The sequence below is a fragment of the Cinclus cinclus genome, chromosome 16 (assembly GCF_963662255.1).
Source record: "Cinclus cinclus chromosome 16, bCinCin1.1, whole genome shotgun sequence".
NCBI classification, from domain to species: domain Eukaryota; kingdom Metazoa; phylum Chordata; class Aves; order Passeriformes; family Cinclidae; genus Cinclus; species Cinclus cinclus.
This window is the reverse complement of record NC_085061.1, coordinates 4,148,190-4,168,693: the sequence shown is the minus strand read 5'-3', so window position 1 is coordinate 4,168,693 and position 20,504 is coordinate 4,148,190. Positions and strand designations below refer to the sequence as shown.

At 43.0% G+C, this 20,504-nt stretch overlaps 1 protein-coding gene across 1 annotated transcript in view; it reads right to left on the bottom strand.

Annotated features, from left to right (window-relative positions):
* Positions 1–517: 517 nt before the first annotated feature.
* Positions 518–20,504, bottom strand: part of CARD11 (caspase recruitment domain family member 11) — a 102,717-nt gene continuing 82,730 nt past the window's right edge. Inside the window, exons 6-26 of the mRNA XM_062503877.1 lie at positions 19,841–20,166; positions 18,962–19,141; positions 17,246–17,398; positions 17,027–17,152; positions 16,338–16,535; positions 15,696–15,875; positions 14,605–14,659; positions 13,257–13,366; positions 11,977–12,080; positions 9,272–9,324; positions 8,576–8,708; positions 7,890–8,091; positions 7,331–7,457; positions 6,006–6,246; positions 5,501–5,597; positions 5,290–5,385; positions 4,218–4,350; positions 3,503–3,682; positions 2,231–2,355; positions 1,282–1,397; positions 518–722 (exon numbers count right to left, since the gene is read on the bottom strand). Coding sequence (XP_062359861.1) covers positions 518–722; positions 1,282–1,397; positions 2,231–2,355; positions 3,503–3,682; positions 4,218–4,350; positions 5,290–5,385; positions 5,501–5,597; positions 6,006–6,246; positions 7,331–7,457; positions 7,890–8,091; positions 8,576–8,708; positions 9,272–9,324; positions 11,977–12,080; positions 13,257–13,366; positions 14,605–14,659; positions 15,696–15,875; positions 16,338–16,535; positions 17,027–17,152; positions 17,246–17,398; positions 18,962–19,141; positions 19,841–20,166 — 3,140 coding nt within the window. The remainder of the gene's footprint in view (positions 723–1,281; positions 1,398–2,230; positions 2,356–3,502; positions 3,683–4,217; positions 4,351–5,289; positions 5,386–5,500; positions 5,598–6,005; positions 6,247–7,330; positions 7,458–7,889; positions 8,092–8,575; positions 8,709–9,271; positions 9,325–11,976; positions 12,081–13,256; positions 13,367–14,604; positions 14,660–15,695; positions 15,876–16,337; positions 16,536–17,026; positions 17,153–17,245; positions 17,399–18,961; positions 19,142–19,840; positions 20,167–20,504) is intronic.

Here is a 20,504-nt window from a genome sequence, read left to right as displayed (position 1 = left end):
CAGTTGTGCTGCTGCTGCTGCTCCCAACCAGCCTTCAGCTTCCTCAGCTGGGTATGTTCAGAACCTCATCTCAGGGGGGAGTGGGGCACATCTCAATTCCACATCCAGAAGCCCAATCCCCATGTCTTGTCCCTTTCAGATTCCACTTATTTGGTCTCATCAGAAGTTTTCAATGAGACAAAGAAGAGATCCATATCTGGAATATAATAAATTATCCCAAGCTCCCTCTCAAGATCTTTGTCCTCATGTGTTAAACAGATGCTGTCCCTTATGAAATGCCAGTGGATCAGAAATTGTGGTGGTGGCCCCATGGCCTGGATCTCAGCATCTGAGACTCTGGCTCTTCAGCACAGCTCCAGTCCCGTTCCAGACATGCATCCTGCCAGCAGGAAGTGCCCAGCCAGCAAGGGTGAAACAGGAGTGAGCTCTGGGCACCTAACCAGAGAATTCTGTGAACCCCTGCTCCACCTGGATGTGTCCCTTCCTCACCAAAGAGCTCCGTGGCACTTAGGGCTTTTTATAGCTGATCTTCATCTATCCAGATGGTTTTCCTCTGCTCTTCCCCAATCCTGTCTTTTATTGTGCGGATAAGATCCTCAATGCTGCTCCATGCCTCTGCCTCCACAGAAGCATAAAGGCAAGGCAGAGCTTCCAGTTCTTTCTCCTTCAGGCGGCACATCCGTAAAAACTCATCCTCGGCCTCTGGCTTCGGCAGCAGTTTCCTGTATCAAACGAGCAGACCAAAAATAAATGTCTTGTGTCTTAAGTTAATCCTGTAGTCCCAGCTCTCCCATCAAGAATTTATTTTCTCCTAACTACTTACAAGCAATAAAAGCAGTGAAGAATGCAGCTACTCCAGCTCTACCATCCCCTTACCTCCACGCTGCCCCCAAGGAGAAATATTTGCTATGGGGCAACAATTTAAGAAGATTGAATGGAGGGAGAGTACAAGTGTTTATGAGCTCTCCTCTTCCAGCTTGCATTACCTTAAGAAATGCTATGGGAGTGCTGAGCATGGAGAAAACCACATTTTCTTCGGTCTCATCCTCCCACAATGCTCATTGCCACCAGTGAAAATGAAAGAGTGCCAGATTTGGGGAATTTCTGCTTTCTCCAGTTGTAAGATTTCAGGGAGGAGTCATGGAAGGAAATAGTGCACATGGCAATACCAGATGGAGAGGGATGAGGTTCTTTATTTCTCTCAGTGAGAAATTATTGGACTCAAGAATTATTCACTGAATAAGGCAGAACATCAAATATGCAAAAGGTTTGACATGTTACCTGAACCTCTTGATGTTTTTCTCTGAGACTCTTATAAAGAGAACAATAGGATATATCTTGGCTTTGATTAAATCCTTCGTGCAGCTTATTCCAGCTTCCAGGAGACAATGCTTGTTCTAAAAACAAAGTCATAACAGTGTCACAAAGGAAAATTTACTGCTGTGGAATCTCAAGATAATGGTATCTATCCCTTATGGGGTCATTTGGAAAGCTCTCTATTTACCACTGTACTGTTTTAAAACCTTTTAATCAAATAGACATTTAAAGTCCAGCTCCTCCTACTGGTTTAAAACTAGTCAGTCAAATAACAGTTGAGCTTAACAGCTTTCTAAAAAGGTTTGAAATGGAAATGGATTGCTCTAAAGATGAAAAGTAGGATAAAATACCAGTTTTACATATAGACACAAACACACAGCCTTGCTTTTTGTTCAGAAAGAACATCTACTGCAACTACTTGTGAGACAAAAAAAACATCACTTTAATTCTCCTTTTTTCCATGCTGTGCATCAAATCTACTCTACTTGACATAAGATCTCTGTCTTGGGCATTGTTGTCTTTGTTTTGTACACCTCTGTCTGGGTTTCAGGCTTCTCTTTCCTTTGTCTAGGTCCTTGTATCTCTTACTCTCTCGTGTATTCAAATATACTTATGATATGAAAAGAAAATGAAAAAAGGATGGAGCTCAGAAAATGAAAGGATATTTTAACTGCATCTATGTGGGTCATCACAGGGAATGAGGGAGAATATAAAAGGATATGGCAGAGGATGGGAAAGAAAAGGAAAAGTAGAGCACAAATAAAAACCACTTGGGATAATAAATAAAAATCTGAGATTGAAGGAAGGTAGGGGAGAGAGAACGTGCAACTATAAATTGGTCAGTCTGTTATCCAAGACATTGCAGAGAGGTTCACAGAGAGCCCAGAGAAGGGACACGAAGCACTGTGAGCACCTTGGCAGCAACAGCCTCGATGTTGGCAGGTACAATACACTCGTATGTGTTCATATTCCTTTCTCTGCTGAAGATGACAGTCTCTGTCCTTTGCTTCTTTAAGAACTCTTCCTTTGTTACAATATCTAGGAAGAGATGTGGATGGGGACAGAATCAAATTTACAGTAGCAGAACAGATAGAAAAGTATCCAGTAGTACTTCACATGGGATGTAAGAATGGTTCAGGGAAGGAGGATGAGCAATGAATTGTCTTAACAGCTGCCTCATTTCTTCCATTGAATTCAATTAAAGCCTAATCTGATCACATCTGAGCATCTCAGCTATATCCTGCACCAATGAGTCCTTGGGCAATTACTACAACACTATGAAGGCATTAAATTAAAACAGTAAATACAATTCCAGCACCTAATGTTATATAGCAACAGTTCAGGGATGGCAGATGCTGAGAAGTGCTAAAAAAAAGGTGGTCTCTTCAGCTCAGGATCCTAAAACAAGGATTTAGTGTTCCAACATTTGTGTTTAAAGTTCCAAAAAAATTTGGCTTAGGTTGCAATGTGTGATACCGGCCCCCTTGTGAATTGCAGCTCTACATCAAAGCTTTTGTTTTATGTTGCAAGACAGGGGATATTTATTATAATACTTAACTTCTCAGTTTCTCTGTCTGGATGACTGTAAGGCTGCATACTATGCTGTGAGTATTCAATATTAGTGTAAAAATGAAACGTCAGCTCTGTTTAATGCTGGGTTGTATACAATCCTGCCCTGCAGCCATCATGGCACTGTGTACTGCTTTAATAGTAAATACTTAGCATGGAAGAAAATCAGTCTTTCCAGTAGATCAAATGCACAATCTTCACAGCTTGGATGAGACAGAAACCTAAAGTCGCTCTAGGGAAGATATTCCTCATAATAGCAAATACTAGAAACAAATTAATCAAAATTTCACATTGCCTAGATATGCAGTATGCAAACAGTATGCAAACAGAAAGAGCACTCACAGCATTTCAGTCTCTGAGGGGCAGCCTAGCAACCACACAGCATACACATGGATAATATTTATAGACACAGAATCTCATAACCATGTGTACTGGCTGTCTCAAAAACATTCAAATATCCCAGATAGTCACAAAAAGCAGGATTTACAGCTACACATCACTCTGATGTGACTTGAAGTACCTCAAGCAACTCTCACATGTGCATTCCCCTACGTGTGCACGCATATATATGCTCATATTTCCAACACTGAGGGCTGACAGTCTCTTATCCCATTACCTGGCTTGCATATGTTGAATTCCAGGGCACCTCCAGAGTTGAGAAGCTTCTGCACCAAGGGCTTGGCCAGCATGGTGGGGGTGAACAGCACGGGGCGCCTGCGCTCGCAGTGGATGGGTCTCACCAAGCTATAAGGGATCAGGCTGAGCTTCTTATCGAGCTCACTCTCGGAATCCAAATCTGAGCAAAGAACAAGACATTTATCTTCTGGGTTCCTCTCCATCAATATTTGGAGAAAAAAAGGAGACACGCATGAACCAGAAATGACATGGCTAGTCATACTGGTCCTCCTTCCCTTTTGCTGGGCTTGTCTTTACTATACTCACAGCACTATGATGTCCAACATAACACTAAATAATTCAACTGCCTCTTGCTTTCAAGAGATTATTTCTTCAACCCAGCATTTGCTTGGAGACTCTCTGCTTGCTAGCTTGACTTACTCCAAGTTAAATGTTTTGGAGCAAAAGGCAAGAAATCACCTAGGAAGAACTGCCAACCAAACAGGACAATTCAGTGTCCTAAAGCTGCCTGTGAAGTCTTAGTGCCCCAAGCACTTTTAGCAAAATCAGTTTTGGTCTCAATTGCTGTTGAACTTTTGCAGAGTGGCCCCCAAATGCAAGACCTGTGAGATATTTCACATCCATGCTATTCTGTAGATGTTTATCTAGGCCTTTGTGTCAGTGCTATGTGTGCAAAGGCTGTTTTAGATTTGTACCTTCCAGTTTATCAGGCAGCTGCTTCTTCCCCTCAGATGAGCTGAGTGCCAGGCCCGAGGGCCAGCCCGTGACAATGCGGACCCGCTCGTTGCTGTTCATTCGTTTGTATTTGTTCTCAGACCTACTGACAAACTAGAAAGGTGAACAAAAAAAAAGAGAGTTTTGAGACTCATTTCTTGCATTATTTACTCTCCCATGTATTCACCAGCCAACACTTGTTACCTATGAGATCTGAATCACTTGTGTCTATCAAAGACAGGACTCCATGGATCTGTGAACTGAATTCCAAGACTTTTTAAATATCATCGATCTGTTTCAGAGCCTGTGTTAATCCCCTTTGGGATTTGTTGCTTTGTTCTCTGCTCTTAAGAGGCATGTTTTCCCTTCACAAAGCTCCCTGCTATCACCAGTACAAGCACTGATGTGTACATCATACCCAGAGTATGTGCACAAATGCATCACAGGCTATACCCAAACTGCCTCTTCTTTGCTGTACCAGAGAGACTTAAAAACTCCCAAATGGCATCTTTTTACAGTCATTTTACACGAGAAATAGGCTTCATGCTTTCCTTCCTCATCCACCCGCCTATTCCTCTATCCAAACATTAACTCCTCCTCCTGTATTTGCTAACCTTTCCCAACCACCTCCCTTCACAAGGCTTTATCTTTCACCCCACAGTCTCCGTCACCCCCAGAGTCACTGGCCCACAATTAAAGGACTATTTTCTCATGGAGCCCCATCTTAGAGACTTGGAGATTTGATCCAGCCCATTGGATTTGCCCTTATGGTACAAACAAAGCATATTTCAGCCTCTGATGGCATATGTGTAGGATTCCTCAAGGCACATAAGTAATGGAAGCCGTGCTCTTAAAAACAAACACCCCACACCACAACAGAAAACAAAACCCATCCTTCTCCTTCATGCATTAAATCTCTCCTTGATAGGAATAAATTCCAATACAACCTCTAGAGCTGGACTGGGATTTCTGGGGGAGTTAGGATAGCCTGAGAATATCTACTGTTCAGATCCACTATTTCAGATATTGCATTGAGGATTTGAACTTTATTACCTGTAAAATCTGGCCCAAAAGAAAGCTTGCTCTGGATAGGCGAGGACTGGTTTTTGGGTCATTCTGCAGGGCAGGCTCTTCTGGCTGCAACGTATTCTACCAAAAAACAACACAGGAGTGTAAACAGGAATTTTTGTTAAATGATGATGAGGAATGGAAAATGAAAAACCAGTAGCAGAGGAGTGTGAGGTGCTTGTTTGTAGATACTTACCCGCAGTGCCCGAAGGGTGTTGTAGGAGTTTTCTGTCTCATCTTTGCTTCCTCTGTGCATCAACCTCTGCAGCTTCACCAAAAGGAGTTGCTGGGCTCTGAAACAAAGGATAAAATCACACAGATCAAGATATTTTTGAAACTCACAAGAAAGCTGGATTGGAATGGGTCTGTGCCTACAGAAAAGATCAAACAGAAATAGCAGTGAGGGCTGACTGAACTATGCAGTAAAAGCAGGAACAAAACAATATTAAGAACTGCAGTGCAGTTAAGGATTAAAGAATATCTGTGGAATATATACATATGATACTTTCTGAAGGACTCACTTTATTTTTTCAGGTTACATCTGGAATCCCTGTTCTTAAGTTTTATAGCTCATACTACAGTTTAGCATCAAACCTTATCTCAAAATTTAAGACATAGACATCTTCTTCCTTACAGCAGTAATTAAGTTCCCTGCTTCTAGATCCCTGCTCTCAGTAATGGTCACTCAGTGTCACTCTCACCTGCTGTAGCTGGGAATGGTCCCCATCTCCAGGTCCCTGTCAGTGAAGGGATCCACCCTGGCACACAGCCACTCACACCTGCCCTGGTACATGGTGTCGAGAATGTGGACAATCTCATCACATTTCACTGACAGGGAGCAGCAGTCCAGCTGGCTGGAGATGTTCAGGTTCAGGCGGATGTGAAATGAGTCCCCCGAGGTGATGAGCCCCTCCTCCAGCTCTGACAGCAGCTTGCGGTACCCTGCAGCAGGGAGGGAAGGGGTGAGGCAGGAGCTCACACTCTGCTGTTGCTGCATTCCCCCTGGGAGAAGCCACAGCATGAACTCCCGAGGTTCCTCTGAGAGAGGTTTGTACTTCCAGGGGGCTGCTTGCAGTAGTTCCAGCAAGATCATGGGCCTGCACCTCAGGGACACTGATGGGGCACTGACCCAGGGACAGCCCATGCTGCTGCTGTCAGCTCTGTGGGAATATTCTCATTATAATGTTACTTTTAGGTGACTCCATTCTCAGCACTCCCCACATGACCTGTGGAACAGAGAACTTCTCAGCAAAGACACAGACAGAGCTATAGCTCTGCCCTCTAAGTACTGTGTGAATTCTGCCACCAATTTTAATGACAAGCTATTCCCCTTATCATTAGCTCTAATTGGCACTCCCAGAATCTATAACATGCTTTATCTGCAGTTAAGTGATGCTCAAAAAATTGCAATAGTCCTTCTTACCATTGAAAACATCAAAGAAAATCAAAGGCATCACTTCCTGCATGATCTATGCAGCTGAAATTCTCTAACCAGCATAAAAACTTGAATGCCCATTTATACACACCAGTAAAGAATGGATTTTGGAATGTAATTTTTGATCCATAACCTGAAATTATCATTATAGAACCTGAACACAAAAATTAGATTCTGTTCGCCACACATGAACTCCAGCTGTTAAAGATAAGATAAAGCCACAAAGGTAATAAACAGGGCAACTCCATCAGGTAAATGCTAAATCAACCAGCTGAATAAAGATCATTCAGCTCACCACATTGTATTGCAGAAAATTGTACATAAAAATAAGTGTGAGCATGTTTCATGAGTCATGTTGCTATTGACCACCACGTAAATTTTTAAGAATCCTGTTGACAAGCACTTTTTTTTTTTTTCTCAGACACCAGACTAAAAGCTGAAGCAGTTCCACAGAGGAGCTGGAATTAACACCAGTGGCACACTCCAGATTTATCCCAATACAAAGGATATGCTGGTCCTGTCGCTCTCTCTCAGATCAGTTGCTATAGAAGCCCTGGGATTACTTGAGATAAGAAATACTTCTGGTCTTACCTTCATGATTTGATTTATACTGGAGTGTTACTGGACCACTGCACCTCTGAATTGTCCAGTGAACTTCTTCCTTTGTGCAAGTATCCAGAGGAACACTTTGATTTTCCCCTTTAATGCAACCCTCCAACTAGATAGGAAAGAAAAATTACTCTTCAGTGCAGGTTAAATCTCTGAGTCAATCAAGCAATTTTTTTAAAGTGCCATGATCTTTTTCTTATTAAACAATGTGGACACTGTTATCAGGATGTAGATTATGTCCTAATTATATAATTCTTTTTCTCTCAAATTAGGAATGCTAGCAGTCAACAGAACTGCAGCATTTGGACAATCCCAGGCTTCCCTGGGAGTAAGAAGTGCAGGAGTATAAATTGTGGGGGATGTTATTTCCCCTTGGAGGCATTTTAACAGGAAAATGGTTTGGGAACATTAGCAATGGAGGGGAAAGTCAGTAAAGAAAACTTGGCAGAAGCACTGTTGAACTTGTGCTCATGGGATGCCAGGGATGGCACGGGTGGTGGGGCAGACACCCAGTGCCGCTTGGTGACGATTTCATGCTCACCAGCAGGATCTGGTGCCCCACCCGAAGGCCAGCTTTCTCTGCAGGGGAGCCTGTCTTGACAGAGCTGACGAAGCTGCCTTTGTCATTGCCCCCAAGCAGGGTGATCTCTGAGTTGAGGCTGTCCCCGTTGAGCGTCACGCGCTGGATCGTGTGACACGAGCTCCTGACGCGGCCCACAGACGTGACAGAGGGACGGAAAGGTCTGTGTCCATGAGAGGAAGGGACAGACAATTGGTTATCTCACTCTGAGTTAAATGCATGCATGAGAAATGAGAGATTTACAAATAAACTTTTAGCATCATCAAGGACTAGGATCTAAGGACTCTAAAAGAAATCCTCCTTGTTACTGCACAAGTTCTGGAGAAGAGCATCTGGATTGCTCCCAGTGCATCTCTGAAAGCTCAGTATATATCAGTTCTCTGCTCAGCAAGCTCTTGCAGTAAGATAGCAAGATCACAAGGAGAAATTGAAGCCTTTAGAAGATTTTGTCTGCCTTGAAGTTTTTAAATTTTTAGGATGACCTTCACAGGTTTACAGGACATGAAAGGGCCCCAAGATAACGTTATACTGCTGCCACCATAATCACTCCTGCTTTTATAACTGCAGCAACTAATAAATAAATAGTTTATACCACAGCACCTTTCTCCTCTCAGTCTCTAAGTTAAGTAAACTGGCATTTCAAATACCTTTCCAGAGAGAACTTTCTAAATATGGAGTTGACATGCTCAAGCTCATAGGCATCCAGGCCTTCTGACTGATGAGAAGAGGAGGAAGAGTGCACTGAAGGAGCTCCATGTGAATGCCTGTCGTGACTGTCATCTGGAAAGAGTAACAAGAATGATAATGAGTTCTAGATAAAGTGACAAAGATAAAAAAAGGGGAAAATTAATTTTGATTGATCCCAGCCAAAGCTGAAGTAGGAAATTCTTCATGCAGAGGTATGATTCATATCCACAGGAGCATGGCACAAGGAATGCCACTCTCATAGAACAGAAAGTTGGAAGGGACCTCTGGAGACTGTCTAGTCAAAGGTCAGTGCAAAAGTCAGCTCAAGGAGATTGCTCAGGACTTTGTCCAGCTGAGTTTTGCTATCTATGAGGATGAAGAGATTGACTAAAACTCTCTGGACAACCCTGTTCCAGTGTTTGACCACCCTCATGGCAACAAAACCATCCCTTTTCCTACTTAGTTTTTCAGGAATGACTGCCTTCCCCTCCTCACCACTGGCAGACCCTTTGTTTTTTTTTTTTAATTTTTATTTACTCATAGGCTGTGTGTCCCATTTACTCAGAGCAGGGTTGGTTATCTGACAGTATCTATAGCTGGGGAGCTGATCCCATATTAGCTCATAATTCTATTATACATGATATCCTCTTGCTTACCATCCAGCTCCAAAGCATCACATCCAAAGCTGTCATTGTCCTCTTCAACCAGGCTGGAATTAAAAACAAAGCATAAGATAATGGAAGAGAAAGAAAGCTGAACACTTTCAAGCTTTCAGCAGACTTCCAGCTTCAGTAGATTTTATTAAGTTCTGAAGGAGGAACTTCTTCTGTGAAAAAAAGAAGACGTTGGAGGTATTGCAATGATGCAGCTGCAAAAGCTAAGCAAGTAATATCCTTGAGGGTCCAGGGAAGATACAGAAAAGGGCAGGAGACAACATGTGTCAGCCAGCATGGGAAGCATGGGAAGCAGCAAGAGGGTTCAGAAGGAAGAACTGCCAACAGCAGTGGGGGAATGAAGATTTTGCTGAGGACAAAAGGAAGCTGCTGACGGATGGTCTGGTGTGTGACACACCACACTTGCTTCAGCACGGACATAAAGGGCTGCACCACGCCTGCTGTGCATGCACTGCACCACGGGGTTTTCCACAACAGAGGGAAGAGCCAGAAGATCACTGATGGACAGAGTGAATGCAAGGGAAGTTACTGAGGTGCAGCAGGAGTCATTTATCTGCTTGATTTAAAGTACTTGAAGCATTTTTAACAGTTTCAGGGTACCTCACATGGCTACTCAGGTACCTGCAGTACACAATAGCAAAGTGCTCCAGGCTTTGGCACAGGAGCTGCCACAGCTCTGGTCACAGCCCAGCTCCCAGGGACACAGCCATTCCTGCAAAGGTGACTAGGTTGGCTGTCCTTAAAACCACTCTAAATTCACTGAAGTTTTGCTCTTACAGGGGTATTGGGGCTGTCCAGTCAAGTGAGTGATCTGTCAGCTTCACTAGAAGGACTTCATTAAATCCCGTCCTTTGGTTGCAAAGCTGTTTAAATAACAGCTTGTTGTTTTTCCCATTCAAAATGATTTGTAGGTCTCCCGTGGAGCTGATATTCCTCATATTTGGCTTCAGCTGAAGGCTGAATTTTTGCAGCCAGGCTGCAGAGAATCAGCTATTTTTACACCATGCATAAGCAGGGAAATAATGTACCTTTTCCTACATTAAATGATGATCTCACCTTTTTTTCCCCACACAAATTAAGAAGAGATGAACTGTGAAACCTGCAACTTGGCTTGCAAACAGCAATTATTCTGGATTACGTTCACAAATAAGTTCCAAAAATTTATCACGCTAATTATAAAGTTACAAACTACAGTGAACTTTTGGGTAGGCTCTTGAGATACTTGACTTTAGTGATTATCACCTCAACAAAGCAAGCCCACATTTAGGCCTTGTTCCAGGGTACCTTTTCTTTCCACACGAAGAATATCTAAAATGAGGGAAAAATTCAGATTTCAGTACAACTCAGTCTTCCAAAGCCTTAATACACGGAACAGAATACAGTCAGAGTTACAGTGAAATGAGCCTACAAGATGAATAATCTCCATGTAATCTCTACTGTGTTCTGTAATACAATGCAAATATTGAAAAGTTCAGGCATGCCAAAGGTTTCTCAAGCACCTGAAGCACAAAACATTCAAATCATTAATAAAACCCCCTTTTCCCAATCTTGAGTTGATATAACACATTTTAAAAAGGGACTTGGAGGACAATGAAGGAGAAGCTAAGGGAGACTAAAATAAACACTGCTTAAATCCTCAGCAGCCTAGAAAATTATGAGGGAGAACCAGCAGAGGATGCCCTCAGTGGAAAGCTGTCTTGAAAAGCTGTCCAGAGAGAGAGAGACAGAAGTGGCAGTCTGCCCAAGATTAGATTGTTTTGAAAAACATAAAAATCTGAATAATGTTCTAATAAAGATCAGATATTAAAAACAGATCTAATAAAGATCTAAACCCTCCACATATATTGCTTTCTTCTAAATCGGTCTGCTCTGTTCTTTTCTCCTTGTGCTTGGTACCTTTAGGGAATGCATTTGCGTCTCCTGGCATTTCTCATGCAGACACTGATGCTATTGACACCACATCAACACAGCATGTCTGAGTATCACATTGCAAAAAGCCTTTTAGAAAAGGGGTCAGTGCCCTTTAGGGAACTGTGAGGCTCGAGAGGTCTCTCTCCTTCCTGCCACCAACTTCCCACTCATCAGCTGATGTGATTTCACTGCCAGGGGAACTCCACGGGGCCCTGACCTGACAGAAGTGGAAGCTGCAGCAGAAGGTGAAGCCAAGGGCAAAGCCTCTACCCTCCCTTCTCTGCAGAGAAGCAGACCCTGACACTCACAAAAATCAACTCCCTCCTCCACTTCTCTCCTCCACTCCTCACAGACGTGCAAGCAGCTCTGCTCTACTTCAGCAGCTCACAGAGTGAAGGGGGGGCTTTGAGAGAAGGGAAAAGAACAGGGACATGTAGGCAGCATGGAGATGAGGGGCAAAAACTGAAGCTGGGTCAGTGTACCAAGGCAGAGAGAGCACAGAGAGCGCTGAGTCACCCCAGTCCTGTTGGTGCTTCTGTCCATGCCAGCCAGTGCTGCAGTGCTATCACGGTGTCATTCACCCCAGCTGAACTGTCAGACACTCCTGAGTGCTTTGGACAAAATGTGGGATGAAGGGCTGCAGCCTTGAGAAGTCTGGGTTAATCCTATGTCTTACAGAGGCTCTTCAAGAGAGGCAGACACGAGGATCTCTAGAGCCCTTTCTCCCTGGTCCCTGTGCCAGCAGGCTCAGGCAGGTTTCCCCAGGTGTGACCCACCTGCAGTGAGGGGTGTCCTCCTTGCAGCGCCGCACGATGGAATCGTTCCCGGGAGGCTCAGGCGTGGTCGACATGATGCTGTCATTGCGATTTCGCAGGGTTTGCTAGGAACAAGGAACCGAGGGGTGTCAGAAAGGTTATCTGGCTGAAATGTGCTCTCACTTCTAACTCACAGCAGCATTAACAATGGTGCTCTGCACTGGCTGCGCTCTGCACTGAGGAGCACACACAGAAAAAGAAGAGAAGTTGATTCTAGCTGTGCAGAATCCAAGAGCACTCATATATCCCAGTTTTTAGCACAATGCACAGCTTGTGTGCTGCCACGGCACCTTCCCCCGTGACCACACAACTGCCTGATTTACTGAGCCATTGTTACTTTACCCTTGATGTGTGGTATATGTGTGGCACAGATGACATAGGAGGAGGGGGATGAAAAGCAGCATGTGTACTTATATAAATATATATATAGTTAGAATGAGGAAGAAAAATTCCGATCTCCATGTATTAAATAATGAATCTTCCAGTGCACTAGAAACTAAGCCCTGAATTGCACTAGAGGGAAGACAGGATAAGTCATCTAAACATCCAACAGATATTCCAAAACATATTCCTAACCCAGCTAAGCTTATTATGAGTGGCGGCAAGTTCTTTCCTGGCTATTCTTGAGTATAATTTTAATTTCCTGGGGGCAGCATTTTTCATGGTGTTCTAGTAAGATGTTTTGTTCTTTGTTATTAACACTCTGCAAGAGCACTCTCTCTATCTGCCCATCCTGCTGTGTCAGTGCTCACATATGTATAATGGAATATCCACCTTGGAAGATTATGGGGATACAGCAAGCAGGGAAGAAATGGTTTGACTATGGTATGCAGAAGTTTCCAACTGTGATCTGCACCCCTTTCCGCACTTGCTATTACTTATAGACTGGAAAAGCATTATAGAGCTCAAAAAACCCTTAAAATTTTCTCAGGTAAGTTACAAAGCAGCTTTTAAAGCAAATCTTTTTCTTCTAACAGTAAATGTTAAATGGCAGGAGGAGACAGCTAGAGGTCATAAATACCTCTGAAATATCTTTAAATAAACATAAACCAATTCTGTGATTTTGGGAAAGGCTAATAACATAGTTCTAATAAAATGCTGGTAAAAGGATTAAGGGAGCTTCTGACAAGGGCCTTGAATGGGATCGCAGCTGGGATGCTGGGGAAGTGCTAATACTGAGCTGTGAAAGCTCTGAACCACATTAGGAGAGATGGCTGTAGACAGGCAAGGGGCATCCTTACAATCTTGGTGACTTCACAGCTGCTGATGGAGTTGCTGATGGACACAGAGGAGCTCGTGTCCGTGCGGCCAGTGCTGCCCTCGGCCCCGTCTTCATCCTGTGCTCTGACTGCTGCACTCACGGGGACAAGGGAAACAACAAAGAAAACACACCAGAGAGAAGCACGTCAGAGCACTTCCAATGCAGAGCCTTTCACACATGTGCCACTGCGCTCATATTCTCTTTCCATTTTGGCTGGACTTGTATTGGACAGGGCTCCCAGACACGCTCCTGCCCTGCACCCCTGGCTCCCGTTCCTTTCCCAGCAGTTCCCAACAAAGCACAGAAATTCCCACCCCTCTGCACAGACTCCTGCCCGCTTTGTCTCTCAGCTCTGCCCTGGATGTTTTTAGTAGATCTGTGAATCCTATTTGACAAATTAAAGAAGGATTGTTTCATGAATGTATGTTCTAATTTCACCACCTGAATCTGGTGATCTGCAAGGTTGGTTCATTGAATTATACTTTTTTACAATAAAAAATTCACAACAGGGACCAAGAAGCCTGAGACCCCTCAGCAGCCCCAGGTAGCACAAGGTGAGTGTGGACTCCTTCCCTTCCTCAGCACCTCTGATTAGTACTAATGTTGCACGCTGCCTGACAGCAAAGCTGAGGTTTAACATGGAATACCTGGGAGCAGGAGCCATGCTTCCCAGGATATTTTGTCCAACAGTGGCACACACAAGTGCTGAAGGAAATGCTGCCTCTGATGGTGTTTGGTGTTTCAGGGATAGTGTTGCACAAAGAAGAGGAATTAGGAGTAGCTCAAACATCAGTGTACAACAACAAATTTGGTAACTTTGCAGCCGGCTGGGGCATGGGTCAATCCCCCTCACCCAGCCGTTGCCATGCTTTAGATCTAAAATTAATTCCCGTTTGCTGAAGAACAAAGGAACTCATTAGACAATCACTAGATTAGGGCCTTTTCAGCTTGAATGATTTTTCCAACAGCAAAAAGAGAATGGTATAATGATTTTTAATACAGATGTTACCCAAATGACTTTACAACTTTTGTAACCTAAATGGAAAACTGAGTAAACAGAAAATTTAGGTAAGCTGTGGGATGCACCTTGTGTGTATGGGGAGGTACCTTTGGATGGAGAGGACAGTGAAGAAGAACACTTGACTACTTGAAATCATTACATTTGTAACTGTGAGAGAAACTGTTTTTTTTTTTTACTGACTTGGACTTAGTTAAAAATTTCTTCTCAAGAAATTATGGTTGGCATATTTGTTAAAACAACTTAGAAAGATTAAGTGAAAGAGACAAAGCAATGGAAAAGGAATAAGGACATGGGTGCTCTTTCTGACCTTGAAACTCTGATGTTTTGTTCATGCTGACAGGGGATTTAGCTCTTGGACTTATCTAAAAGAAAGAGGACAAAAATCAGCACAAATGCAGAATATTTGCTGCACACTGTAAACCAGATATTTTCACTACCTTTTTTTCACTGTTATGTTGTAATATACTTGCCCTCCTTTAAACAACAGGACACAACATTTAGAAGATATTTAGGTGTCTAAATACCACAGCAGTGATGGGGGGGGTGAGCTACCTGACTACTTTTGAATGTCTGGCCCAGAATCACAATTTCCAGATTCTGCTGGGGAAACAGAGAGACAAAAGGTGAAGTGGGTGCCTTGGGACTGGTTACAGGCAGCTGTTAATACAACAGGCATCCTTTTGGAGTGTGCAATGTGAAAAATGCAGCTCTATGGCCGTAAGTAATCATGACAGTCAGAGCTCAGAAAGGTTATGAAGGGCAGGGAGAATTCAAACACAGATGAAAGGAAAGAGAACCTCAAAAGCCCAAATGTTGGATTTTTGTGGTTTTTTTTTACAGTTCATGAATCCAGCATCAGGTAATAACCATGTGAATGCTGCTAGTTGGGAAAAGAATGAACCCAACTCATGATACCTTTCCTGTTGGGGTGAGGAAATTGCCATAACTTAATTCTAAATTAGATAGTTATTTTTGCTCTAGATTGTGTCAATTTCTTTATATTTTTCCTTCCAGCTGCTGAGATCTTTTCCACCAATACTTCGCTTTTCACCTTCAGTGTGTGTTGGACCTCAGGCATTATGTCATTTTTTTTTCTCCACTAATGTTAAGAAGGCAAAGAATCAATTTATTGACAGCACTCAAGAATGCAAATGAACAGCAGAAGCGAGAAGAAAACAGAAAATGGGAAAGAATGGACAGAAAACAGTCTATGAAGCCTGATTAGATCTGCTCCTCAAGATGCAAATCACCACAGGGCAAAAACTGACAGCTCACTATCATACACAGATCTATTCTTATCTTTACAGCAGCTTCAGAGGCACAGCCACAACATGTGTTATGTCTGATAGTTCTCAAAGTCCCTGCTCTGTGTCATTCCAGCCTCAGATTCAGACACACCTGGATCCCCTTTAGGTTCAGTCTCCTCTTGAGACGAACTTGATCAGGCAAGAAGAATTTGTTGTCTTCCGGAGAGTCCTCAGAAGTGGAGGAGTCATCGGCTTCCTGACCGTTGGCTTTGGGGCCAGAAGTCCCAAAGGCCTGGGAGATAACGGTAATGGGAAGATTCCGTGGCAAACTCTAAAGATCACAAAGGAACACTTTTATTTCTTTTATTACCGGTATGGTACAACTCATGACCTCCCTTTAGCTCACGTAGAATGTGGCTCCAGTCTCAATAAGTAATTTGGGCTGAGATTTGTGGGGATTTCTGGTCACAGACTGAATTATTTTTCATTCACGTTCCCAAGGAATATTTGTAGTTTCTCCCCTGGTGTAGAAAATAATTGTTTTTCCACATTTCCCCCCTTCCATTTAAAGTCAAGCTGTGGAACAGCAACCTTTGGGAAGCCTTGTGCATGACAGACAACTTGAAAAACACTGTAGCAAAGAATTCACAACACTGACGTTTAGTAGGAGGGGATTATTTTTTTCAGTTAATTAATGGAAAGAATTAGAAAAGTCCCCTCTCCCTTCCAGACCAAAATGTTTGCAAAAGAAAATCTTAACCAAAGAGCTGATGACTGTCTTGCTCAGCTGTACCTGGTCGAGGAAGTTGCTGTCCTTGGAGAGGCGCCGGAGTTTGCACTCCAGGTTGACGATGCACGCTTCCTTCCGCACCACCTCAATCCTGAGCTCGTCGTTCCTCTCCTCCAGCTCCCGGATCTGCTTTCTGTATTTATCCTTCTCAATCAGGCAGTGGGAGTACTGGGTCTGAGCCTCGTCACGCGAGCGGAACGCCTGCAGCGGGGGGGCAGGAAACCTCTTTGGCACCCGGACACCAGAACCTCCTCCTGCCGCTTTTGTTTGTAAGGTGTTGGCAATGGGGACTTCAGAAGTGGTACCCAGTCACCCATTAGCACAGCGATCAGGACCAGGATGTGCCACAGCAGCACCATTAAAAATGATGATGATGAGGGTGGTTCATTTACAGCTCACTCTGGGCTGGGGGGAAAGTGTCCCAGAGTGCAGATGGGGTGACTTGACACTGACATAAAGCCTTGCAGGAGCTGCTGTTAAGAACCTGGTCCTGTCTGCCAGATGCTACACTGTGGAAACAATCCAATATTACCCTGTGTTTAATTACCATAATGCAAATCCCAACAAGTAATTCTTTTAACTGCTTATTTTATAATGGTATTTTGGGCCCAATTACCTACAATTCCCCAAAGTGACACAGAACAGATAGAGGCTTTTGCTATTGCTTTTCCCCTGCTTTAACTGTGAGATACCTGGTCCCGCTCCTTTTCCACCTCTTCCAGCTGTATCATCACAGTGTTCATGCGGTGCTTGTACATCTCACAGTCTTTTCCTAGTGTTGAGCACTTTAGCTCCAAATCTTCTTTCTCCTCAAGATACTGGAAATGACACACTGTTAACCACCACTGCTCTCAGAGGCATTTTGGGCACCAGCCTGAGCTATTCCATCTCTCTACCCTTCCATTCCTCACCTTGTCTCTCAAGTCCTCCACATGACGAATCTCCTCTTGGAGATTAAAGATCTTGTTGACCAACTCATGACGATCTTCCAGTGCCTCCTTACGGTCATGTTCCAGAATATCCAAAATGGCTTTGTCTGAATCTGGCAAGCCCCGCTTGTCAGCCTGAGGAAAGACGTTTTTTACAGCCAAGGCAGAAAATAGTTTTGCAGGGAGAGAAGTGTCAGAGACAGTAAAAAGCAAGAAGAATAGCAAATGAACAAGGTACTGCAATAGGAAAGCAGGAGAAGAGATGGACATTTGTTCATATTTTAAAGCAGTGACAGAAAAGATGAATAAAATCTGTCTTGCTGTCAGAACAGTCTGATGAAGGAACTGTTTTACTGGTCTATTGTACTGGCTATAATTTGATCCAGTTTGGATGCAGTGACAATTCTTCACTCCAAACCCTGTATTCAAAACTCTTTTTTATTAATCAGCTCTCACTGAGCACAAAAATCACCCTTTTCCAAAGAGCAGGGCCTAAGAAAATATTCAGGAGAATTTTTAAGGCATGCACAGGCTTTGCAGGGCTGTGCTCAGAGAATATTAAACATGCCTGGAGTACCTTGTACCACGGCTTCATTTTCTGCACTGTCCAGGAATATAATTTCTTTCATATTTAAAATTAACAATATTACCAAAGCAGGTTCCAACACGTAATTGCCATCCAAAATGAACCATAAATGGAAGACGAAAAAAGCATAAAATGCTAGCAAGGAATATGCATATTTGTTTTTAAAATACCTAGTCTGAATTGGAGATTTCAGGGACATTTTGTTAATACAGTATTTCTAAGCATACCTAAGCACTTCTAAACCAAACTGGTTCGAGTTTGTTTATACTTCCACTTAGGAGAACTTAAATCCTATGTTTAGCTATTTCACTGTTTCTTTAAGAGCTGCAAGACCATTTCTATTAATATAAGGGACCTACATGGACCAGAGCTTCCAGGATCTTCTACCCAACACTCTTTTTCAACTTTAGAATTGGATTTGTGTTAGTACTAAGAATCGTTAGGCACTGCTAGAGGTTACAGCCATTTCTGAAAGGCCTTTTATTGGTAATTTTTAGGTGTCATTGTAAAATGCCACAAGCCTTTTCTAACAAAGTGCTAAGTAATCTCATATATATCCCAATATTTGGCTAAGTTCTTCACAGAGGAGTCCCAAATGTGCTGCACATCAACTGTTTTCCCTACCTGTCCAAACACAGGTTGGTGAAGCTTCCTGAGCAGGTTACAGCAAGGTTCTGCAGGGCACCCTGGTGCTTAGTGAACCTCAAGTACAGGAACCTTCACCATCTTCTGCTTCATGAAAACCTTTTGGCAAAGATATGAAAACAGCCTAACATGGGGTACACAGAGCCACTGTCAGAAATTTCTGTGCTGGCTGTTTAACACAGATTTGTAGTGACAGGCTGGTTCAATGTTCAGCAATTAAACACTGCACTCTTGGAAGAGCCAATTTCTCATGTACACTTGATTTTTTTAGAGGACTATTTTTGTAGAACTCCTGTACAGGGAGCACTCTGGGCAGCTGGGAGCTGTACAAGCAGCCTTCTGTTTGTCCAAACTTTGCACTCACGCTGGTTTGAGCTTTGCAGGGAGAGGTTTCAACCAACACCTCCAGTACTGTAACTGGAGTAAGTGTGAGTTTGGATTTTAAAGGCAGCAGGCTGCTTTTGTACCTGAATGATGGACTGTAACTCCTGGATTTTTGTCTTCATCATCTCATTTTCCCGCTCCAGCTCCAGAACCTGTTCCTTTTTGGGTCGGTTTTCAATATCATTTTTCAGCTTCAAAGACTGGTTCCTCTCCAGCTTGCACTCCTCTTCCACCTTGTTCAAGCGATGCTTTAGCTGGTCAATCTAGAGCAGCCAGGGAGCAGAGAAAAGGAGAAAGAGGAGAGGAGGGCAATTCTTCCTAGCTCTGACACTCAGTGCTCTGAAAAAATTCTTGCTTCCAGGGAAAAATAGCTTAAACTGTGAATGCTAATGAGAAGTCAATAATTGGGTGCTGAATGTCCACAACTGAACCGGTGAAGTCTCAAGCACAAACCTGCTACTTGCCAGCTACAACTCATATGGGCTGGTTGTGAAATTTTAGAATACCTGGACTAAAAAAAATTCTCAATCCTCCAATAAATAAAGAGATATGAAACAGAATGAACACTTAAGAAGCTGACCACACATTGTGCTTTTTTCACAAGACTATTTGGATTACGAAAAACAGGAGAAAATTCAGGATATCTTTCTGAATAAATCCCCAGCAGCAGAAGTGCTGTCATATAACTGTACTAAGATATTACTGAGCCTAAAAAAGCTAAAATTATGTTTTTAGCAAGCAGTTTTGTTTCAAATTTTATTTTTTACTTGTGTTCTATTCTGTTAATTCATTATCTGCCATTAATACACCTCACTGCAGTTGGCATTTCTATACAGTGATGCCTTCAATCATCTGGATAACGAAAGCAAATGAGAGCTCCAGATCTTTCCACTGTCAGAAGAAGTCTCATTTTCTCAGATGCCACTGGCACCCTCCATTGCTGCCCAGAGCATTTATCTCACCTCCAGCTGCAGGTCCCGGCTCCTTATCACAGCCATGCTCTTCTCGTCACTCAGCTGGGCATATCTCATGGCCAGATTGTAGTTCTCATCTTTCACCTTGACCAGCTCATCATTGTAGTTATTCCTCTCCTCCTTCATCTTGTTGTATCTCTCCTGGAAGGTCAGCAGCTCTATCTTGTTCAGCTTTAGCTGCTTTCTCTCATCCTCCAGCTGGCGGGACTTGGCCAGGAGCTCACAGCGCTGCACATCTTTTGTCTTCACTTGCTGCTGGAGCTTGATGATCTCATTCATTAGGAAATGGGTAAGGCCCTCATGACCCTCCTCCACTGAAAATGTTTGAGTATCTCATCAATGTCTGGTAAAGTAACTTATTTAAATTACTTTATTAATAAGGCAATAAATAGGATCAGCAGAACTATGTAAGATACAAGTGGCCCAGAATATGTAAAGAGGTGCAGAATTTACACAAATTCACACACCTGTAGACCTGTATGTCTAACTGGGAACAGTACAAATATTACACAGCATAGTGGTATCAGAATCATAATATACACACATACAGCTTGTCTGGATAGAAGATGAAGCCTTTACATTTGTTTCAGCTGAGCCTGTGGAAATAGCACAGCCTTTGTAAAAGGAATCTGTACAAGTACAGTTAATCTGA